The 18981-nt window shown below is 41.1% G+C and overlaps 1 protein-coding gene across 1 annotated transcript in view; it reads left to right on the top strand.

Moving 5' to 3' along the window:
- Nucleotides 1–18981, top strand: part of LOC145338881 (inositol 1,4,5-trisphosphate-gated calcium channel ITPR1-like) — a 154851-nt gene that overhangs the window by 26731 nt on the left and 109139 nt on the right. Inside the window, exon 6 of the mRNA XM_080183284.1 lies at nucleotides 14379–14554. Coding sequence (XP_080039410.1) covers nucleotides 14379–14554 — 176 coding nt within the window. The remainder of the gene's footprint in view (nucleotides 1–14378; nucleotides 14555–18981) is intronic.

Here is an 18981-nt window from a genome sequence, read left to right as displayed (position 1 = left end):
GCTATTACTGAGCCAAACATGACCAATTTGATACAATTTGACAAGTCCATAAAGAGTTTGCAAGTTTCACTCGTCCCACAATTGAGAAAATGAAGTTCTTTCAAAGTGGCTTGGAATTGAAACCAATTAGCATGCAGATAGTAATTAGCACTCCACATTTCTATAACTCAATCCATGGCCAGACTTGTTATCTCAATGTCATGTATCATCACTTAGACTTAAAGTGCAGTGTAGTATTCTGCTTAATATTCCAGAATAATAAAACTACTTTCACAGTTTCCAGCAGCTTTCAAAAAATATATACAACTGTTACCTGGCTGACGAGTGTATCAGTTCTGAGACAGTGGCAATCATGACGCAGTGGTAGTTCTGAACCACAGATTGTCAGTTCAAGTTGCATTCTGGAATGAGCACAACATCCATGTAGACATTCCAACTGCAATTCTGAGGGAGTGCTGCACTGTTGCAGGTGCTAGCATTCAGGTGAGAGGTTAAACTGAGCATGTGGCTGTCCCCTTGAGTGGATACATCAGTCGCTCAGGTCACTCTTTGGAAGGAGAACAAGGGAGGTTCTTCCTGGTGTCCTGGCCAATCTCTATCCCTAATCAAACACCATTAATAAAGAGATAAGCTGGTAATTTTCCTTGTGCTATTTTGTGGGAGTTTAATTCTGTGCAAATTGGTCAACACTTTTCCCTAGATTACAATAGTGACGATTCTTCAGAACAATTTCATTGGCTATAAACTGATTTGGGATGTTGCAAGGTCATGAAAAATACTACAGAAATACATTTACTCTTGTCAAACTGGACATCCTTCGTATCTGCAGAAGACTATGCTCTTGCTGTTCTGTGCAACAGATGCACAGTGGTCTATGTTATGTGTGTTGTTGGTAGTCAATTGAAATCCCATTACAGATATAAAGGGGAGAAAACAATGCTGAAAACTGAAAAACAAGCAAGGGTCTATAAATACATAGCAGGTTCAACCATCTGCATCTGGAAAGAGAAAAGACAGGCTAACTATCCAGATGTGGGCTCTTTGCAAGACTGGAGTTGGACTGAAGGGCATCCAGTTGACCCTTCACTTGCCTCTTCTCCTTTTCACAGTCTTGTTGCTTTTTCAGCATTTTCTTAAATCCCATTGCAGCCAATCACACTCAGTGCAGATAGGAAGCAATTGACTGCATTGGCTTCATTTATTCTGGGAAGAGAGATTCAGCAGGTAAGCTAAGATCTGCTGGGGGAGAGAAACAGTTAATGTTTACAGGTTGATGACCTTTCATCAGAACTGGGAAAAAGGTAGAAATGTGGTAGGTTTTAAACAAGGGCTGGATGCAGTAAGAGCTAAAGGAAAATCTGTAGTAGGATGGAAGACGAGAGAGATTCACAGAAAAATGAGTCCTCTCGGTCCAAAGGGAGTGGTGATGAGGCAAGAAATGAAACACAAGATCGAGAGCAGGAGTGGTACTAACCAAAAAAAAATCGAGCGAAGAAAAGGAAAAGTTGTCAGTTTGAATCAGTTTTTTTTTAAATTGATCTGCATAAGGTACACTTAAGTGTTTCAAGTTTAAGAAACCTCATCATCTCTCCTTGACCAATTGCAAGTGGGAGGTGAATAAGTTGATGTGCAGGCAATGAATCAAAGGTCAAGGCATCTGACTGCTAATGACCTACACCTATCTCACCAGGGATTACCCCAAAAATACCAATAGTAGAGTTAATATCAATCGGTTTGCCATTCACGTAGAAGAAATTGAGAACACAGAGGACCAGACAGTAGCCAGCCTTGGACATGATCTAAATGTATGAAACCATGTTGCAGGAGTCAAATGACATCTTGCACAGTTAGGACCCAATCCAGAGTACATCCTAGCAAATTTAACTCTAGAAAAATAAAGTCAGTGAAGCATATCAAATTGAAGCAGAATATGTCGTGAACACAGTGATGAAGAATGCACACTGAAAAGAATTTACAACCATTGACCACCAGAAAGCTCAGTATTCAAGTTCTGCTCCCAAGATGCCTCAGTACTAGCAAAAGAGTTTTTGAATAATGTTATGAATGCATGAAATAGTGCTCTGCAAAATGGGAGTAACACACAAACAAAAATCAATGGGACTGTCAGAAGATGGAGAAGGTAAAGAAGTGAAATGTTGACTGGCAAAACTGAACATGTAGGTACCTGAGAAAAAGAGATTTGAGAATACTATGCTTCCTTAATAGATCAAAAAAAGAATCAAACGATCCCACAGAGAAAAGTTTTCATTTCCTGACCCATCACCACTCCCTTTGGCCCTAGAGGACTCACTTTTCAAACCAAATTCAGACCAGAGGTGGAAAGCTGAATTGATTAGAGAGGGTGGAAAAAATGGATAGGAATAGAGAGAATAGCAAAATTTAATGCAAAGTGGCTTCTGAATTGGGACCATATTTTGACAGAGCTCAATGCAATGCTATTTTGTATATAGTGATTCTTACAAGCAGTTAACTGTCAACATAATGAGGAAGCAAGAGAGGCAAAGAGGCAAAAGTAATGTTCTTTAGTTCTCCAAACAGGGCTGTCGTTGTCTAAAAATAAGTGAACCCAATAGATAAGCTGACCAATAACAATGGAAAACATTTTTCAGTGCAGAGCCTCCTCTCAAAAAGATTTTACAAATTTAGGTTTATTTAAAATTCCCAATAAAAGAGGAAAGAAATTGGTCAAGAAATTTAACAAAAATGATTTCTAAAAAAGAACAATAACTGGAATAAATATTAAAATTAGTAAAACATCACTTTGACTGAATTGATATGACCAACAAGCAATGGGGACAGTGCTGATCCCAACAGGCATAGTCCTTTTGCTTTGAGTGTTCTAACAAAGATCTGAAGTTATACTTAGATTGTTGAAATCATGTATCTCAGACATTCTGAAGTAAGTAAAATTATCAGAAGCAAAATTAAAGGCAAATAAAAGATAGGCCTAATGCAAAAGAACTAAACTTACCAAATTGGAGAATAGTGTCCACACCATTGGGTATTGACACAACTGTCAGATGGGTGGCATGGTGATTAGCCCTGCTGTTTACAGCGCCAGGGACTAGGGCTTGATTCTGGTCTTGGACGATTGTCTGTGTGGAGTTTGCGTGTTCTCCCTATGGCTGCGCGGATTTCCTCTAGGTGCTCTGGTTTCTTCCCACAGTCCAAAGATGTTCAGGTTAGATGGATTAACCATGCTAAATATGCAGGGTTACGAGGATAGGGTGGAGGGAGGGCCTGGGTGTGATACTCATTCAGAGAGTTGGTGCAGACTGGATGGACTGGAGGGCCTCTTAATGCAAAATAGGGATTCTATGGCTCTATGTACAACAAAAGGTCATTGGCAGAAAGAGGGACCTTACGACACAACCCCTGTTAATTACAATGGCATTCTTATTAGATCGTTGAGACACAAGAAGTGGTTCAATCGCAATATCAAAAAGAAATGAAGCCCTGTCTGGTGTCTCAGTGGAGGGGGAAATAGGTAGACTGTGAAAGATTATCCATTGAAACTACACATGATGACTATCAAGTTTTAATCCTCAAGATAAAATTGGGACCAAAACTAAATGTTTCTAAAGCTATGTTTCTACACAGTCAAATGCTTTTTCAGCATCTGAGAAAATTGTAGTTTCTGGAAGAGAAGGAATCTTAGTGTAAATCATATTAAATAGCTGCCATTTGTTGGAGAATGTCCATTGAGCTTTAATAAGCCAGAGAGGATAGTTGGCCAAATGGGCTCCAAACGGAGAGGTGAGAAATTTGCCTATTACCTTGTAATCCATGCTTAACGGAGAAATAAGGCAATAGGAACTGCACTCACGAGGTTCCTTATACTTTTTCAGCAATAGTGATATATTTGTCTGAGTAAGAAGACTAAGCTAAATAGGAGATTTTAACAGGAGGAGCATTTACTTTACACAAATCAACAGAAAAACCATCAGGTCCCAGAGCCTTATGATTTTGTAGCGCCTTGGCATCTTGATTGAGTTGAGAGGGGATCTTCGAACATGGACCTATTAAACAGGGCTCAAGGTTGGAATATCAGGTTTGTCAAAAAATGAATGAAAGCTAAAATTGTGTGTTGCCTCAGAGAAATACAGGATATAAAGTTTTAAATTGACTGTATGTATGCTTGGGAACTAGTGCAGATTAGTGCAAATATCCGTGATCGGATTACAGGTCATTGCCATAATTTGATTTATTATTGTCACATGTATTGGGATACAGTGAAAAGTATCAATTCTTGCATGCCATACAGACAAAACATACCATTCATAGAGTACATAGGGGAGAAGGAAAGGAGAAGGTGCAAAATAGTGTGTTATGGTCATAGCTAGGCTGTAGAGAAAAATCAGAACTTGCAAAATTGGTGAGAACATTGCTGACTTTTTCACCATGCTCATAATACTGTTGTCTAGATTTCAGTCAAAGTTGCTCAGCCTGGTTAGTGGATGAAGGATCAAATTCTGTCTGTAAACTGAGTCTTTCTTTATGAAGTTCACCAGCTGGAGCAGACAAGTAGCAGAGGTCAGTGGAGGAGAAGGTCAACTCATTCAGAGAAGTGACTTGAGCGCTTATTGATCCTTGCAACGTGTGAAACAATCTGACCATGGATAAAAGCTTTAAATGCTTCACAAATAGTGGATACAGTTACATCAAGAGTTGTAATGATGTCTAAGAACAAATCTGTCGGGGAGGAGAGAAATGTAATAAATTCTTCGTCAGAAAGAAGAACGGAATCAGAGTGTCAAGAAGGCTGAGAGGGCATATTTTGAGGAAAGCACAGTTTCATCGATAGGAGGGGCATGGTCAGATATAACAATGCTATGATATTCACTTCAAAAGAAGTTGATGATCCAAAAAAAAAATCTCTTGAATCAAAATGCTGAACTGGAGGGAGAAGGAAATATCAAGGATCTGTAACCTTGTAGAATTGTCAAAAGGAATTAATAACAGAAGCTGATCTAGCAAGAGAGTTTGAACCATTTTTTAAAGCAGTCAAGAGAAAGGTTTAAAATGCAATTGAAGCTCCCACTCAGAATCAGTTAATGGGTGTGAAGTTAGGCAAAGAGGAGAAAACATTGATTAAAAACTGAACATCATCCCGATTAGGTGTATACAGATTGGCCAGAATGATTTGTTTGCAAAATAAACTACCAGATTAAATCACATAGCGGCCATTATGATCTGCTATGATATGTGAAGAGACACATAGGATATTTTTATGAATCAGAATTGCAGCACCCTGTGAATTAGAGTGAAAGATAAATCCCACCCACCCCTTCCTGTGTCTAAAATAATCTGAAGCACGCAAATGGGTCTCTTGAAGAAAAACAACATCAGCTTTGAGCTTCTGCATGTGAGAAAATATTTCTCTGCATTTCACAGGGTGATTCAGCCCTTTTACATTCCAACTAGCAACATCTGTAGAAACTTTGGGCATATTAGATGCAACATTCTTGGGTCTCATTACACAAAAAAAGAAAATCATAAACTGACCAAATAAAGCCTACCAAGTTGAAACAAATGACAAACTGACATAGCGTAACCATAGGAGAGGTGAGAGAAAAAGGATGAAAATAGAAACCAGTCCCCAAAAGGCTACACCTATCTCACCCCAACCCCTCTTTTCAAGCTCAATGCAAACATAGCCATCTTAAGGGTAACCCAAATGAACACTGGTCTAAAATTCCACCCAGAGCAAAACAAAACCCAAGCATTATCCCCAGCTACAAATACAAAAATGCCCAACAAAAGCATTAAAATTGCCATACTGAAACTGTTATCACAATTAGCAACATCATAATTAGGTCCTTCAACATTCACAGTTGCTGTTAATATCTCACAAGCGTCAAGCATTCAACATTAGTAATACGCTGTGGGTGTCTGCAGAAAGGAAAACAAAATACTTGAAGGGGAAAGGGAGCTTCCCACAGCTTAAATCCGACGGAATGTCGACGTTCATTATAGCCTATCAAACAAATCAGGCCATCAACCAGGAGCTGTGTTTTGCGTAATACAACCTTTTGCTGATTCTGGATCAAGGAAGATAGCTGCCATTGCTATCCATGACCCTCAGTCTGGCCAGGTAGGGCAGACTATGTTTTGCTCCTGGACATTGCCGTAGGAGACCCATCACTCCCACAATGGCAGGCCTTTTCTTAGCTATCGCTGCAGTGAAACGCAGGAAATAAAGATTCTGTTGCTCTTACAGACCAGAGTATCTTCCTGTCCAGCCAGGTGCCGAATCTCCTCCTGAACATGATAGTAATACAATTTAATAATGAAAAACTTCGGCTTCAGCTTGGACTGTCCGGCATCATAGGATCCCTACAGTGCAGGAGGAGGCCATTGACCACAATCCCTCCCAGGCCTTATTCCCGCAACCCCAGGTATTTACCCTGCTAATTCCCCTGACACTTAGGTCAATTTATCATGGCCAGTCAACCTAACCTGCACATTGGAGTGAGGGAGGAAACCAGAGCACCCAGAAGAAACCCGCGTAGACATAGGGAGAATGTGCAAACTTCATACAGACAGTCACCTGAGGCAGGTATTGAACCCAGATCCCTGGCACTGCTAACCACTGTGCTGCCTCAGTGAATCTCAGGCAAATCCAGCATGTTTTTCAGTAGCTGTGCCACGTGCTCCGTGGGACCAGGGCCCTCACAGTCACACACACTCCCACACTCAAAAAGAAATTCCTTTGGATTTCCTCAATCTTGCTTCAGTGTCTTCGGGTTTGACTGTAATTTGTCGACTACACATGAGAATGAGACCACTTTATTTTCAAGCTGCATCACCCTGTCTGAATATTTGTTGGCAGAGTGCTGAAAACCAGCAAGGTGCTCCTTTTGTGTGAAGCAGACAGCACTGGTGAGGTAATGGAGGCCAGGCATCCCTCTCAGATAATAATAATCTGAACGCAATATTCAGTTCATAAAAAAATCCCCATTGACGTTGATTTTTAGATAGATGTTCTGACCTGAGAGAAGCTATAGCAACAAGAATTGCATTGAGCAGGCACGAGCAAAGCTGAGACTTCATCAGCTTAGTGGTTCCTTTCTTAGAGAGCCTTGATAAAGAAAATGACGGTTGAGGCTGGTGAAAATGTAACAGGTATGTAATGGGCACTAGATAAATTAAATTGACAAGGGAAATGTTGAGTTTTGTAGACATCTACAAACTCTGGAGCAGTTCCTACAGACTGGAGGATGGCAAATGTAACCCCACTATTTAAAAATGGAGGTAGAGAAAAAAGGGAAAATCACAGACCAGTCAGCCTGATGTCGGTAGTGGGGAACATGCTAGAGTCCGTTATAAAATACATGATAACTGAACATTTGGATTATACATACCAGTGTGGGTTTATGAAAGGCAAATCATGTTCAACAAATCTACAAAGTTTTTTGAGGATGTAACGAGTAGAATAGATAAGGGAGAACCAGTGGATGTGATGCATTTAGACTTTCAGAAGGTTTTTGATCAGGTCCCTTGTAAGAAGATCATGTGCAAAATTAAAGCATCTGTGACAGGGCGTAATGTATTGGCATGGATCAAGAATTAGTTGACAGGCAGAAGAACAGAGTGAAAACAAAAAGGCCTTTTTCCGAGAGGACAGCATAAGGATCAGTGATTGGACTCCAGCTGTTCACAATATGTATAAATGATCTGGATGAGGTAAGCAAATGTAACATTTCCAAGTTTGCTGACCACACACATCTGGACAGAGTTGCAAGGAGGATGCAAGGAAACTTCAAGGTGACTTAGACAAGTTGAGTGAGTGGAAGATGGAGTACACCGTAGCTAAGTATTAAGTTATACACTTTGGTGTGAAAACAGGAAGGAAGAGTATTATAAATGGTGACATATTAGGAAGAGTGGATGTACAAAGGGATCTGAGTGTCCTTGTGCACCACCAGTCAATGAAAGTGGAGAGGCAGGTGAAGTAAGAAATCAGGAAGGTAAATGGTATGTTGGCTTTCATTGCAAGAGGATTTGAGTTCAGAAGTAGGGATGTCTTACTGCAAAGCCTTAGTGAGACCATACTTGCAGTATTGTGTGCAGTTTTAGTCTCCAAAATAAGGAAGAATATATTTTCCATAGAGAGAATGCAGCGGAGGTTCAGTCAGCTGACACTGGGATTGGCAGGACTGTCCTATGAACAGAGATTGGTTTAACTGGGCCTGAATTCATAAGAGTTTAGAAAGATGAGAGGAGATCTAATTGAAATGTGTAAAATTTTAACAGGGTTGGACAGACTAGATGCAGGGAAGATAGTTTTTCTGGTTGGGTGATGTTGAACTGCGGGAGGGGAAGGTGGGGGGGGTGGGGAGCGGGAGAACAGTCTCAGTATACAGAATTGACTCTTTAGGACTAAGATGAGGAAAAGTTTTTTTTTTACTCAAAAGGTATTGAATCTGGAATTCTCTGCCACAGTAGGTTGTGCAGGTCGCTGAATATGTTCTACAAATAGATCCTTCTTAGACTTTAATAGCATCAAGGGTATGGGGAGAAAGTGAGAACATGGCATTGAAATAGAGGATCAACTGTGATCATATTAAATGGCAGAGCAGGCTTGAAGGACTGAATGGTCTATTCCTGTTTCTAATTTCTATATTTTGTCCTTCAAAAAAAGTTGTTCTAAGCAAGAGCTCAAAAAATCCGTCTTCAATTGCATTGCTTCATAGCCTCCCACTTCCCACAAAGCCTGGACATTCTGCTGTCAGGTCATACACCAGATCTTTGACATTATTGGTATCAGCTCACGAAGTCCACCATTTGGCTTTTATAGCAGAACATGCCAAGCCTTAAATATTTGCAGGGCTCAAGGAAAAAGGTGTGTTTGAGTAATATGTTTGATTGATTTTGAAGATCTTTATGGATTGATGTTCCTGGCTGGCTTCAATGTTGCACTGTCTCTCTTTTCCCTTAGCACACGGCAAAGACATTCTTTGCGTAGTCTCAGTGCAGCACACAATCCTTTGGGTGTTATACCTGCTGCTTTGTTCCAAGCTCATACAAAAGATGTGGACAGTGAGACACAGGATGCTCTTGTACTTTGCTGTGTACGTCTGTGGATATATTTTCAACCTCCAAGAGTGAAACGATGGAATTAACAGGATCATTACAAACTGTATCTGTTCTCCTGTTTCAGGGGCTAAAATGGTTAAATTATGAAAACAGACTGTGTATATATGGGATCTGTATTCCCTTGAGTCAAGAAATTTGGAGTGATCAAATCGAGGTGGTTAGAAAGAAGGCGGCGCTTAACAGGATAGATATAGAAGCTACTGTGGCAGAGTTCAGGACAAGAGGGCAGCGGTATAAAATGACAGCTGAGTTATTCTGAAGTGAAATAAGGAAGGACAGCAAGTGTAATGCAAGTCTAGAACTACGCCTCCTCTCCCATTCCCCAAAATCTATCCTGGAGGGTCAATTCACATTTTGAAAACTAGGTTTTTATTTTCAAAATCTGAAAAATGGCGTTGAAATATTGCTCAGTCTAACTGAACGGCAGAACAGATTCCAGGAGCTCTTGCTGTTATACTGAATGTTACCAAGCTCCTGGTAAGTGCAGCTTAAATATTTATTTTCCCTCAGAATCTCCCCTCATATCTTGCACTGAATGTCATATACTGGCTTTCCATGGTGCAAGGAAGCCCCTGGTGTCTCATCCAAGTGATGATTCTAAATGTGAGCATGGCCATTATTGGCTTGTTGCTCAATTATGGGAGGTTACACTGTCCAGAGATCTGTGCATAATTTTCAGCTAACTGCAAAAGCAGGGCCCAGGTTTGGCCCAAACTGAAGAAGGTTGTGGACAATTTTGTTGCTCCCAACTAAACATTTCTGGCTGAATTCTGTTGAGGCTGCACTGTTAGGGAAATTCATGGATTGCAACTTAATCAGTATGTTCTTCACACGTAAATATGCATGTACAAATTAAGAGCCAGAGTAGGCCATTTGGCACGTTTGAGCCTGCTCAGCCATGCAGTAAGATCATGGCTGATATTGTACCCTCAATTCAACTTCAGTCTGGGCTGTCCAAGCACTGTATGAGCCCATTACTACACTTACCTTTTCACCCAGGTGGCAGGAAGTCCAACTAATAAATTCTCAATGGATGAAAGTTAACCAAAGCACGAGGAAAATGATCACATTGAATTTCCAAGCGGTAAAAACAGTTCTCTTGTAAACTTGAAACATACCCATCACAGAAAAATTTCAGAGGGGGTCGTTGAAACATCAACCTTAACAATGTAAAGTCCAAAAATCCAGGCCAGACACTGCCGTGTTTTCTTTCTTTTATCTTTATTTGCATTTGTATCATACCTTCCACAATTTCAGCACTTCCCAAAACATTTTGTAACCAATTAAAAGCTTTCTGAAAGGCAGTCGCTGTTGTAATGTTGGAAATTTTGTCATTTCAGATGTTATAAGTTTGGATTTTAAGAATTATTTTGATCAATGGAATATTTTATTCACAAAACAATATGAATAGTTTTATTTAAATTTTATTTGGCCGTATGATACAAGGAACTGAAACCCTTTGGTTTTTCTTGAATATGTTCCTCTTGTCGACTGCTGTCATCAGACCTGGGGGAATTTTCCTTTTTTCCTGTGTGCGCACGCTCCGTGTCGACTTGTCCCCTCCTCCTTGAAAAATTGGACTTGAATAGACATCCGATGGTAACGTAAACACCTCAAAAGCCAAAAGGAACATTACATAGCCAGCCAAGATCAACGGGAAGTTGTTTGGTCTTTGAATTAATTTCCCATGAGCTGTCATCTGCTTTTGACCAGATTAAAGGAGGCGGCATAAAGGTGCTGTGTTGCAGTGAGAAATAGATAACACGATGGATGGACGTCCTGTCAGGTCTGAATAATCCATTTGAGCATCGCAACACTTTTGTGAGCTTCAAGATCTCCGTGTTTCATAACATAGCTCTCTCCAGAGCTGCGGTAGCACTTTATAGAAGATTTTTATGTGGTGGCACTTAACTCATTCAAACAAGCTTCTGGGCACATCCACTTCAGTGATTCAGCTCGGTCTGCAGAACGCTGTCGTAAATCTTTCATCATCACTTTGGAAGAGGGAGAGAGAGAATAACGTGTTGCCACACTGCTCCTTCTCTTTGGTCCCAGCTCTCCAGTGGTTGCATACCTCAATCTATATATCCTGCCGCTGCCAAAGGCCCAAATGCACAGCAGATCATCTACCCTTTAAAAAGCAATCCATGTAGCATTCTATATTCATTTCAAGAGTTTCAAAGAACATTTTTGTTCTGCTGCAATTCATTTTGTGGTTGAGGTTTCAGACAGGTTCACACAGTGGTGTTATATTTTGATATATGTCATGTCTAACGTGCGTTTCCCATCTGTCACACTTAAGTGCCACATGCAGGTTTTTGTGCCACAGTTTATATTTAAAAACGTCTTCAAGAAACAGCACCAACCATTACAGGAATTCATATATTTTCGGGGTAAAAAACATACCTGAAAGCAAGACTTTTTTTCTGAGTACTGTCTAATTAGCGGGTGTGGTTTCAAAGGATTAAGAAAGAAGAGCAATATTTATCTATATAGCAATCTTAGCATCACAATTCACTTCACCAGAACCGGGCCACACAGCATTATTAGGTCAGGTGACCAAAAGCTTTGGCCAAGGGCTAGATTTTAAGGATCGTATTAAAGGGAGAAGGAGAGGTTTGGGAACGGAATTCCAGAAGTTTAGCCCGAGTCTTAGGCACGGCCTTTAATGGTGGACTCAAAGATATCGGGGATGAGAAAGAGGCCACAACTGGAGGAAGGCAGAGTTTCTGGGGAAATGCAGATTGATGGAGGTTACAGAGATTGAAAGAGATGGGGTCATAGTAGGATATGAATGTCGAGGTGACAATTTTTTAAATGGATGGCTCACTGGAGGAGGAGCCATTGTGGGTCAGAAGTATGATGGACAATTAGTCTAGGTCAGAATGCGGGTAGGTGAGCTTAGCATGAACTGAAGTTTACTAAGGACAGAAGCTGAGAGACCAGTGAGAACAGCATTGGAATATTTGAGTGTAGAGATAACAAAAGCCTGATTGACAACTGGGGAGTTGAGGCAGACGCAGAGGTGATCAAGACTGCAGGGCTCTAAATAGCCAGTCTTGGCGATAGGGATGAGATGGAGCCTGACATTCAATTCAAGGTCAAAAAGGATGCAGAAGTTGCAGAATTGTCTGGATGTAGGTGGGATTGAATCAATGTCTTAAGGAATGCAGAGGCCAAATGGCTTTGGCTTTTTGAATTGCAGTCATTGTTGTAATGTAGGAAACACAGCAACCAATTTGCTCACAGCAAACTCCCCCAAACAGCATTGAGAAAGTGAAGGATAACCCATTTTCTGTGATGTCAGTTGAGGAGCTTGTATTGGCCATAAGATAAGGGAGAACTTCCCTAATAATGCCATAAGAAGAAGGAAAAATCTTGTATTTAAATACCATTTTTCACAACCGCAGAACATGTTAAAGTAATGTACAGCCAATGAAGTACTTTTGAAGTTTAATCACTGATGCTGGAAACACAGCAACCAAGTTAGACGCAGCAAGCTCTCACAAATAGCAATGTGTAGGTGACCGGGTCATCTGTTTCCGTGATATTTATTGAGGGATAAATTTTGCTGTGTATATTGAAAATAAATGCACTCCCCCACTCTTCTTCAAAATAGTGGGTGGGATCTTTTATGCCGAAAAGACAGCACCTCTGACAGTGCAACACTCCGAGTGCTGCACTGGAGTGTCGGCCTTGATTTTTGCAGGCAGATCTTTGAAAGGTACTTGAATCTGGAAACTTTGGACAGAGGTGAGTGTGCCATGAATTGCCTATTGGTTGAGGCACTGTGGGATCTTTGCATGCATCTGCTTGAGGGCAAGTGGGGTCATGGTTAAATGCCTCATCTGCAAGATGTGGTAGCTCTCCCTTAGTGCTACACAGGAATGCCAACCTAAAACTTTGTTCTTTCATTTGGTATGGGAAAATATGGTGGTAATAACCTTTTTATACCCATTTTTAAAGGTTGTCACTTTTGCAAGATGCCAGCAACTCCAACTGAAAAATGAGTGATTGCATTTAAAAGGAAGTAATGTTGGTAAAGTGTTGTCATGCAGTATACTGCCTATCAGCACCTCAACAATGCTGGGTGTAACGTACACCTTGTTACAACAGGCATCTGCATTTCTCACTGATAGGAAATGGGGAAGAAGGCTTCAATCACCTTAGCCGTGGCATGAATTAAAGGGCAATAATGAACTGCATATCCTGATTGTTAGAATTGGGTTTCATTAGTCAAGAGAGCATTAGTGTCTACTGGTCCTATCAGCTGCTTCAATTATCCAACCTACTCAACCACTAATGAATTCCTGCACACAGGTGGTAATGCTGTTTGGAGCTTGCCAAAGATTAAGTTGGGCTAACATCCAAAAATTTTCCCAAGGTCATAGTTGAGCTTACTGAACTGGTCAAAATCCTCCCCTGCTACCCTCCCATTGTCCATTGTGCCACAGTGTCTGCAGCCTCTTAAGCAATTTTTCAGTTGCACCTTGGTGCCCTGATGAGAATTCAATACATCCAGTATTTCCATAATGGCAATTAGAACTAGTGGTGCTAAACATATTCAGCAGAATAGTACACCATGCACTGCTGGGGTTAACAGGCCTCTGCTTAAAGTGTACAATTTGACCTGCCAAGGACTGTTTGACTAGAAGCTCTTCGTATTCGCTGGGGCCCATATTCATTTAACAGCCATGATTGTTTAACACATTTCTTTAAAAAAATGGTTATTGTTTCAGTTGGGGGTGGGGAGGGGGTATTTAATTATGACGAGGGCTTTTATTTTGCACCCCCGATCCCTCCCCAACGTCCCCAATCGCCTTTGCCTTCTGCAACAATTTGGTGATAGAGCCCCCTTCCCCTTTGACCTGATCACTCAAAGCAGAGACTTTCTATCTGGTTTCTTGTTTGCTGGTGAAAATTAACATCAAGTCTTTTGATCTCAATTCTTTGCTTGCCGCACATAAAGTCTGTTGACTACTTTGAAATGTTGTTGTGGTTGGTTCTACATTGCGAGTGATGACAAGTTAGGTTGAGAGTTGAAGGGGAAGGGGATCCAAATTAACTTCTTCAAACATGGATGGGGGTTTCCTGCTGCAAGTTCTTATGTTGATTCTTATCTGCAGAATTACTGTGAGTCATAGAAAAATCCTGCCCATAGTTACACAGCTCATACATGGTGATTTGCATTGAACCTCTTGTGTGACCAGTGCAGGTGACTGGTTGTGTAATGTACTAACTGTTTCTTTTGTGTGTAGGTACTTTGGAGACGCACTTATCAGGCCTACTGTGGACAGCAGTTTGCATATCTCTGGCTATCGTAATCGCCCTTCCTAAACCCCATGGTATTCGAGCCTTGATTGCCTCTACAATTTTGCGACTTATATTCTCAGTTGGTTTAGAACCAACCCTCTATTTGTTGGGAGCGTTTAATGTGAGTATTTCTTGAAACTATAGCACAAGTAAAATCCAGTGCCAACCAGGCTAATAGGCTGTTTGTCAGTAAACGTTTTGACAGTAGAATGCAATGAAGGCAGTTCTGCCATGTCCACTGAGTGAATGCACCACCTCCCTCCATCATTCTCATCCTTTTAAGATGCACCTAAAAACTTACCTCTTTGATCAAGTTTCTGATCACCTGTCCTTGTATCTCCATGTGGCTCAGTTTTGTTTGGTGAGCACTGATTCAAAGCACTATGTAACTTTTCATGACGTTAAAGGAACCATATAACAACAAGTTGTTGTTCTTGATGTGATCAGCCAGAAAGTCCCAGGTTTGACTCTGTGTGAATATCTGTCTGGGATGCCATAATTCAGCTCCATTCCCTGGACTAGGGAAGCTAGAAAAGTAACTGACTGTTCTTACTTGTAAACTCTGTCCAGTGACCCGTTGTTGACAACGTGGACATGAAAGTGTTGTGTGAGACCAAAGTCAGGCTTGACTGAGTGTGGTGGACTGATGCCCTGCCCAATATTCCCTGCCTATACTGAGACAAGAAGATTGGGCGTCGTGGCCCTTGGGCCCTACCAGTGTCCAGTAACCATTCCCCAAGAGTAGTCAGTGCCCTTTGGAAAGGAGAGGGTTGGAAAAAAAATGCTTTAATCTGATATTCCTGTATTATAATTCTTTGATATTTAATTTTTACGCCTTCGCCCTGGTGTGCTGTTATGAAATAGAAAATAATCCCCACCATCTTTGATGTGGTGTGTCCCTCATTCTAACTGGACAATTAGGATGTAATGGGTAAGATGAAGACCAGAGTTACTGAAGATGGATAAGGTGGTATTTCTATGTTTGCCTAATATAAATTTTCCAATATCTCACAGGACTGGGAAATGATATACAGGTTTGGTTTATTTGACGATGTAGAACAGGATTGCTCAGCAGACAGATTATTACTATAAATATTTGACAGCTATTGTTAATGAGAATGTACAGTTGTGACTCCTTCACACCACATGCTGCTTGCTAAACTGAAAGCTCCCCTGAACAATGTCTGCTGGTCACATGGTTTACATCCTGGCTGCTTACTCATCAGAATATTCCCTTTTAAAGTGACACCATAACAGAATGAATCACATCTGATTTGGCAAGTGGGATACACCATAGTCAAATGATTGATCATTTATGAGCCTACGTGCAATGATGTGTGAATTGACAAAGGTCCCAAAGGCATGAGTGGATATTACTGGACAGACTGAAAGATCGTTATAAATGTATATTAGAAGTCTGTGGCTATAAGTTCAAAGCAGAACCATCGCATTTATGAAGAATGCATCCAAAAAAAACTTCTCTCTGAACCCCTGCTCCTCTCAGATGTCAGCACTTTGGATTTCTTCATCTGTCTTTACACTTCTGAATTGTAAGACATTCTTTTGGAGATTTGAAAATGCCATGCAGACTCCTGGCTCTCAGTTAATAGATGATTTGATCCTGACCAAACAATGATATCTTAAAGGCAGGTAAAATCTTTCAGTCCAGTTAAGGCGCAGGATCTCATGGATTCCTTATCAAATTCTCTCACCTTCTCAGCTGATTCCTTTATGGTGAAACTCCTAGATCGGATTTAAATTGATTATTGGGAACAAGGCAGGGGAATGGAAGGAAACATGTTTTATTATGTGCATTTGTTGTGATCTGGAATGCACAGCCTATAAGGTGGTGAAAGCAGATTGAAAACTGACATTCAGTCGAGACAAATACTTGCTAGGGCAGGGGAGATATGTACAGAATTAGGGAGAGTGAGGGAGTGGAATTAATTTGATAGCTGTTATAGGGAGAAAGAACCAAGTCACCATTCTTGAGTTATGTGACCAAATTCTGTAGTTCCAGAGACAGGAGCTCCTTTGAAACCTTTCAGATTAATGCTGTTAATCAACTTTATTTTATCTCACCATGACTCCTGAAATCTGTCCATGGTGGATACTGAGTGAGTTGGCATGAAGAGTGCAAGAGAAGAGGGTTGTGGGTGTGTGTTCATGAGTTGGCACTAAGTTGGCATATGGAAATAGGTTTGCATTGAGGGTGTGAGGAGCCATGGAGGGTGTAAATGGACATAGACTGTCATGGGGTTATGAGGTGCCATGGAGAATTGGTGGCGGTGGAATGAGCTGGCATGGTGAACGTGTAGGGTGGACAGGGGTAGAGGGCTGTTTTTTGTTTTTAACTGGGATAGAGTCCCAAAGCACCAAGGTGGCTTCAGCACCAAAAGCATCTGTGGTTGCCTCTACACTGTTTCCACGGATAGTGGGTCTAACTCTTGTAACACCTGCACTGCTGAACTCCCACCCCCTTCCTCCAACCCGAATGAAAAATCTAAAATCCAGGGTTTAAACAATTGGGAATTTTCTCAACTTCTGAGTTGGGGGTGGAAATTCAACTCATTGGCTTCATCTGAGCTTCTACTTGGATTGGAGAAAAATGTGAGAACAACCCAAAATCATCTAATAAACACAACACACATCTTTGCCTCTGAAAGTTCCAGCCCTTTAAGGTTGCGAAGCACTGGAAAAATCTGAACAATGCTGGTCGAAGCAAGAACATTCATCACTTTGCCAAAACATATCTACTCCCTGAGTAAATGTGACAATGAAGCATCGATTGAGTATAGATTCCTGTGAAGGTGGGATACTAAGCTCAGTGTTGGGACCACAATTGTTTACGATTTACATAGATGATTTGGAGTTCTAGACCAAGTGTAGTGTGTCAAAATTCGTAGATAACATTAAGATGGGTGGACGAGCAATGTGTGCAGAGGACGCTGAAAGCCTGCAGAGGGATATAGATAATCTAAGTGAGTGTGCAAGAGTCTGGCAGATGGAATACAGTATTGATATATGTGAGGTCATCCATTTTAGCAGGAATAACAACAAAATGGACTATTATTTAAATAGTAAAAAATTGCAGCATGCTGCTCTGTAGAGGGAGTTGAGTGTTCTTGTGCAGGAATCTCAAGGAGTTGGTTTGCAGGTAATTAAGAAGGTAAATGGAATTTTGTCTTTCATTGCTCGAGGGATGAAGATTAAAAACAGTGAAATCATATTGCAGCTGTATAAGGTGCTGGTGAGGCCACACCTAGAGTACTGAGGTCTCCTTACTTGAGAAAGGATATACTGACACTGGAGGGGGTGCAGAGGAGATTCATTAGGTTGATTCTGGCGTTGAGAGTTGGCTTATGAGGAGAGACTGAGTAGACTGGGGCTATACTCATTGGAATTCAGAAGAATGAGGGAGATCTTGTAGAAACGATTAAGATTATGAAGGGAATAGATAAGATAGAAGCAGGGTCGTTGTTTCCACTGGCAGGTGAAACTAAAATTAGCAGGCATAGCCTCAAAATAATGGGAAGCAGATTTAGGACTGAGTTGCGGAGGAACGTCTTCACACAAAGGGTCATCAATCTGTGGAATTCTCTACCCGGTGAAGCAATTGCAGCTACCTCATTGAATGTTTTTAAGGCAAGGATAGATAAATTTTTGAACAGTAAAGGAATTGAGGGTTAGGGTGAGCGGGCGAGTAAGTGGAGCTAAGTCCACAAGATCATCTGTGATCTTATTGAATGGTGGAGCAGGCTTGAGGGGCCAGATGGCCTACTTCTGCTCCTAGATCTTGTGTTCTTACGTTCTTATAACAAGACCTTCCAACAGAAAAGAAAATGTCATTCTGTCTTTGATCCTCAGATGCTCACCTGCATTCCCCACCCTGAAAACTCATTCAATCTCTCTCTATCCCTCTTGGGTGCATGCACATTCAGAAAGCCCTTGCTTGAGTGGCAGTCAGGTCAACTTCCTCGCAATCTACGTTTGTTGTGTCCGGATACATACATCAGGTGAACACAGTGTAAACTGATTGAACCTGAGACATGAATAAAATGAATGAAACTACCCTTTTACCAAGCATTGTGTGTTGAACAGGGAAGCAACTTGCACCCCAACCCTCTGCCTTTACCACAATAGCTGCTATCCCGAGATATTGGTGAACCCTGGATATCATAGCTGATCTGAAGAATACTGATTGCGGCCCTAAGCCTGTATTCCCTCTCCCTCCTGTAAGCAGCTAGGAAACGCACACAATCCAAAGTCATTTTAGTTCTGAGGGGTAGTAGCAATTTCTTAAATTCAGCTGCTTGTGATGTCACACTTTCTAGCACAATTTGTCACAATGTCATTAACAAAATGTCACTGTTATTCTTAAACAAATTAGATAGAGCTCAGCAGCATAATTGTCAGACGACTGCTCCTTGTGGTGCAAGTTCATGAATGGTGCCATCACTTTAGATTTTCCTCAGTGCCCCAGTGTAGTTTGGAACAGCTTTCAGGATCCATCAGCTATTGTGCTCACTGGCTTACGATGAAATATTA

This window comes from Carcharhinus amblyrhynchos, unplaced genomic scaffold, assembly GCF_965287045.1.
Source record: "Carcharhinus amblyrhynchos unplaced genomic scaffold, sCarAmb.v2.hapA chromosome_215, whole genome shotgun sequence".
Taxonomy (NCBI): Eukaryota; Metazoa; Chordata; class Chondrichthyes; order Carcharhiniformes; family Carcharhinidae; genus Carcharhinus; species Carcharhinus amblyrhynchos.
This window is presented reverse-complemented; position numbering and strand designations above follow the sequence as displayed.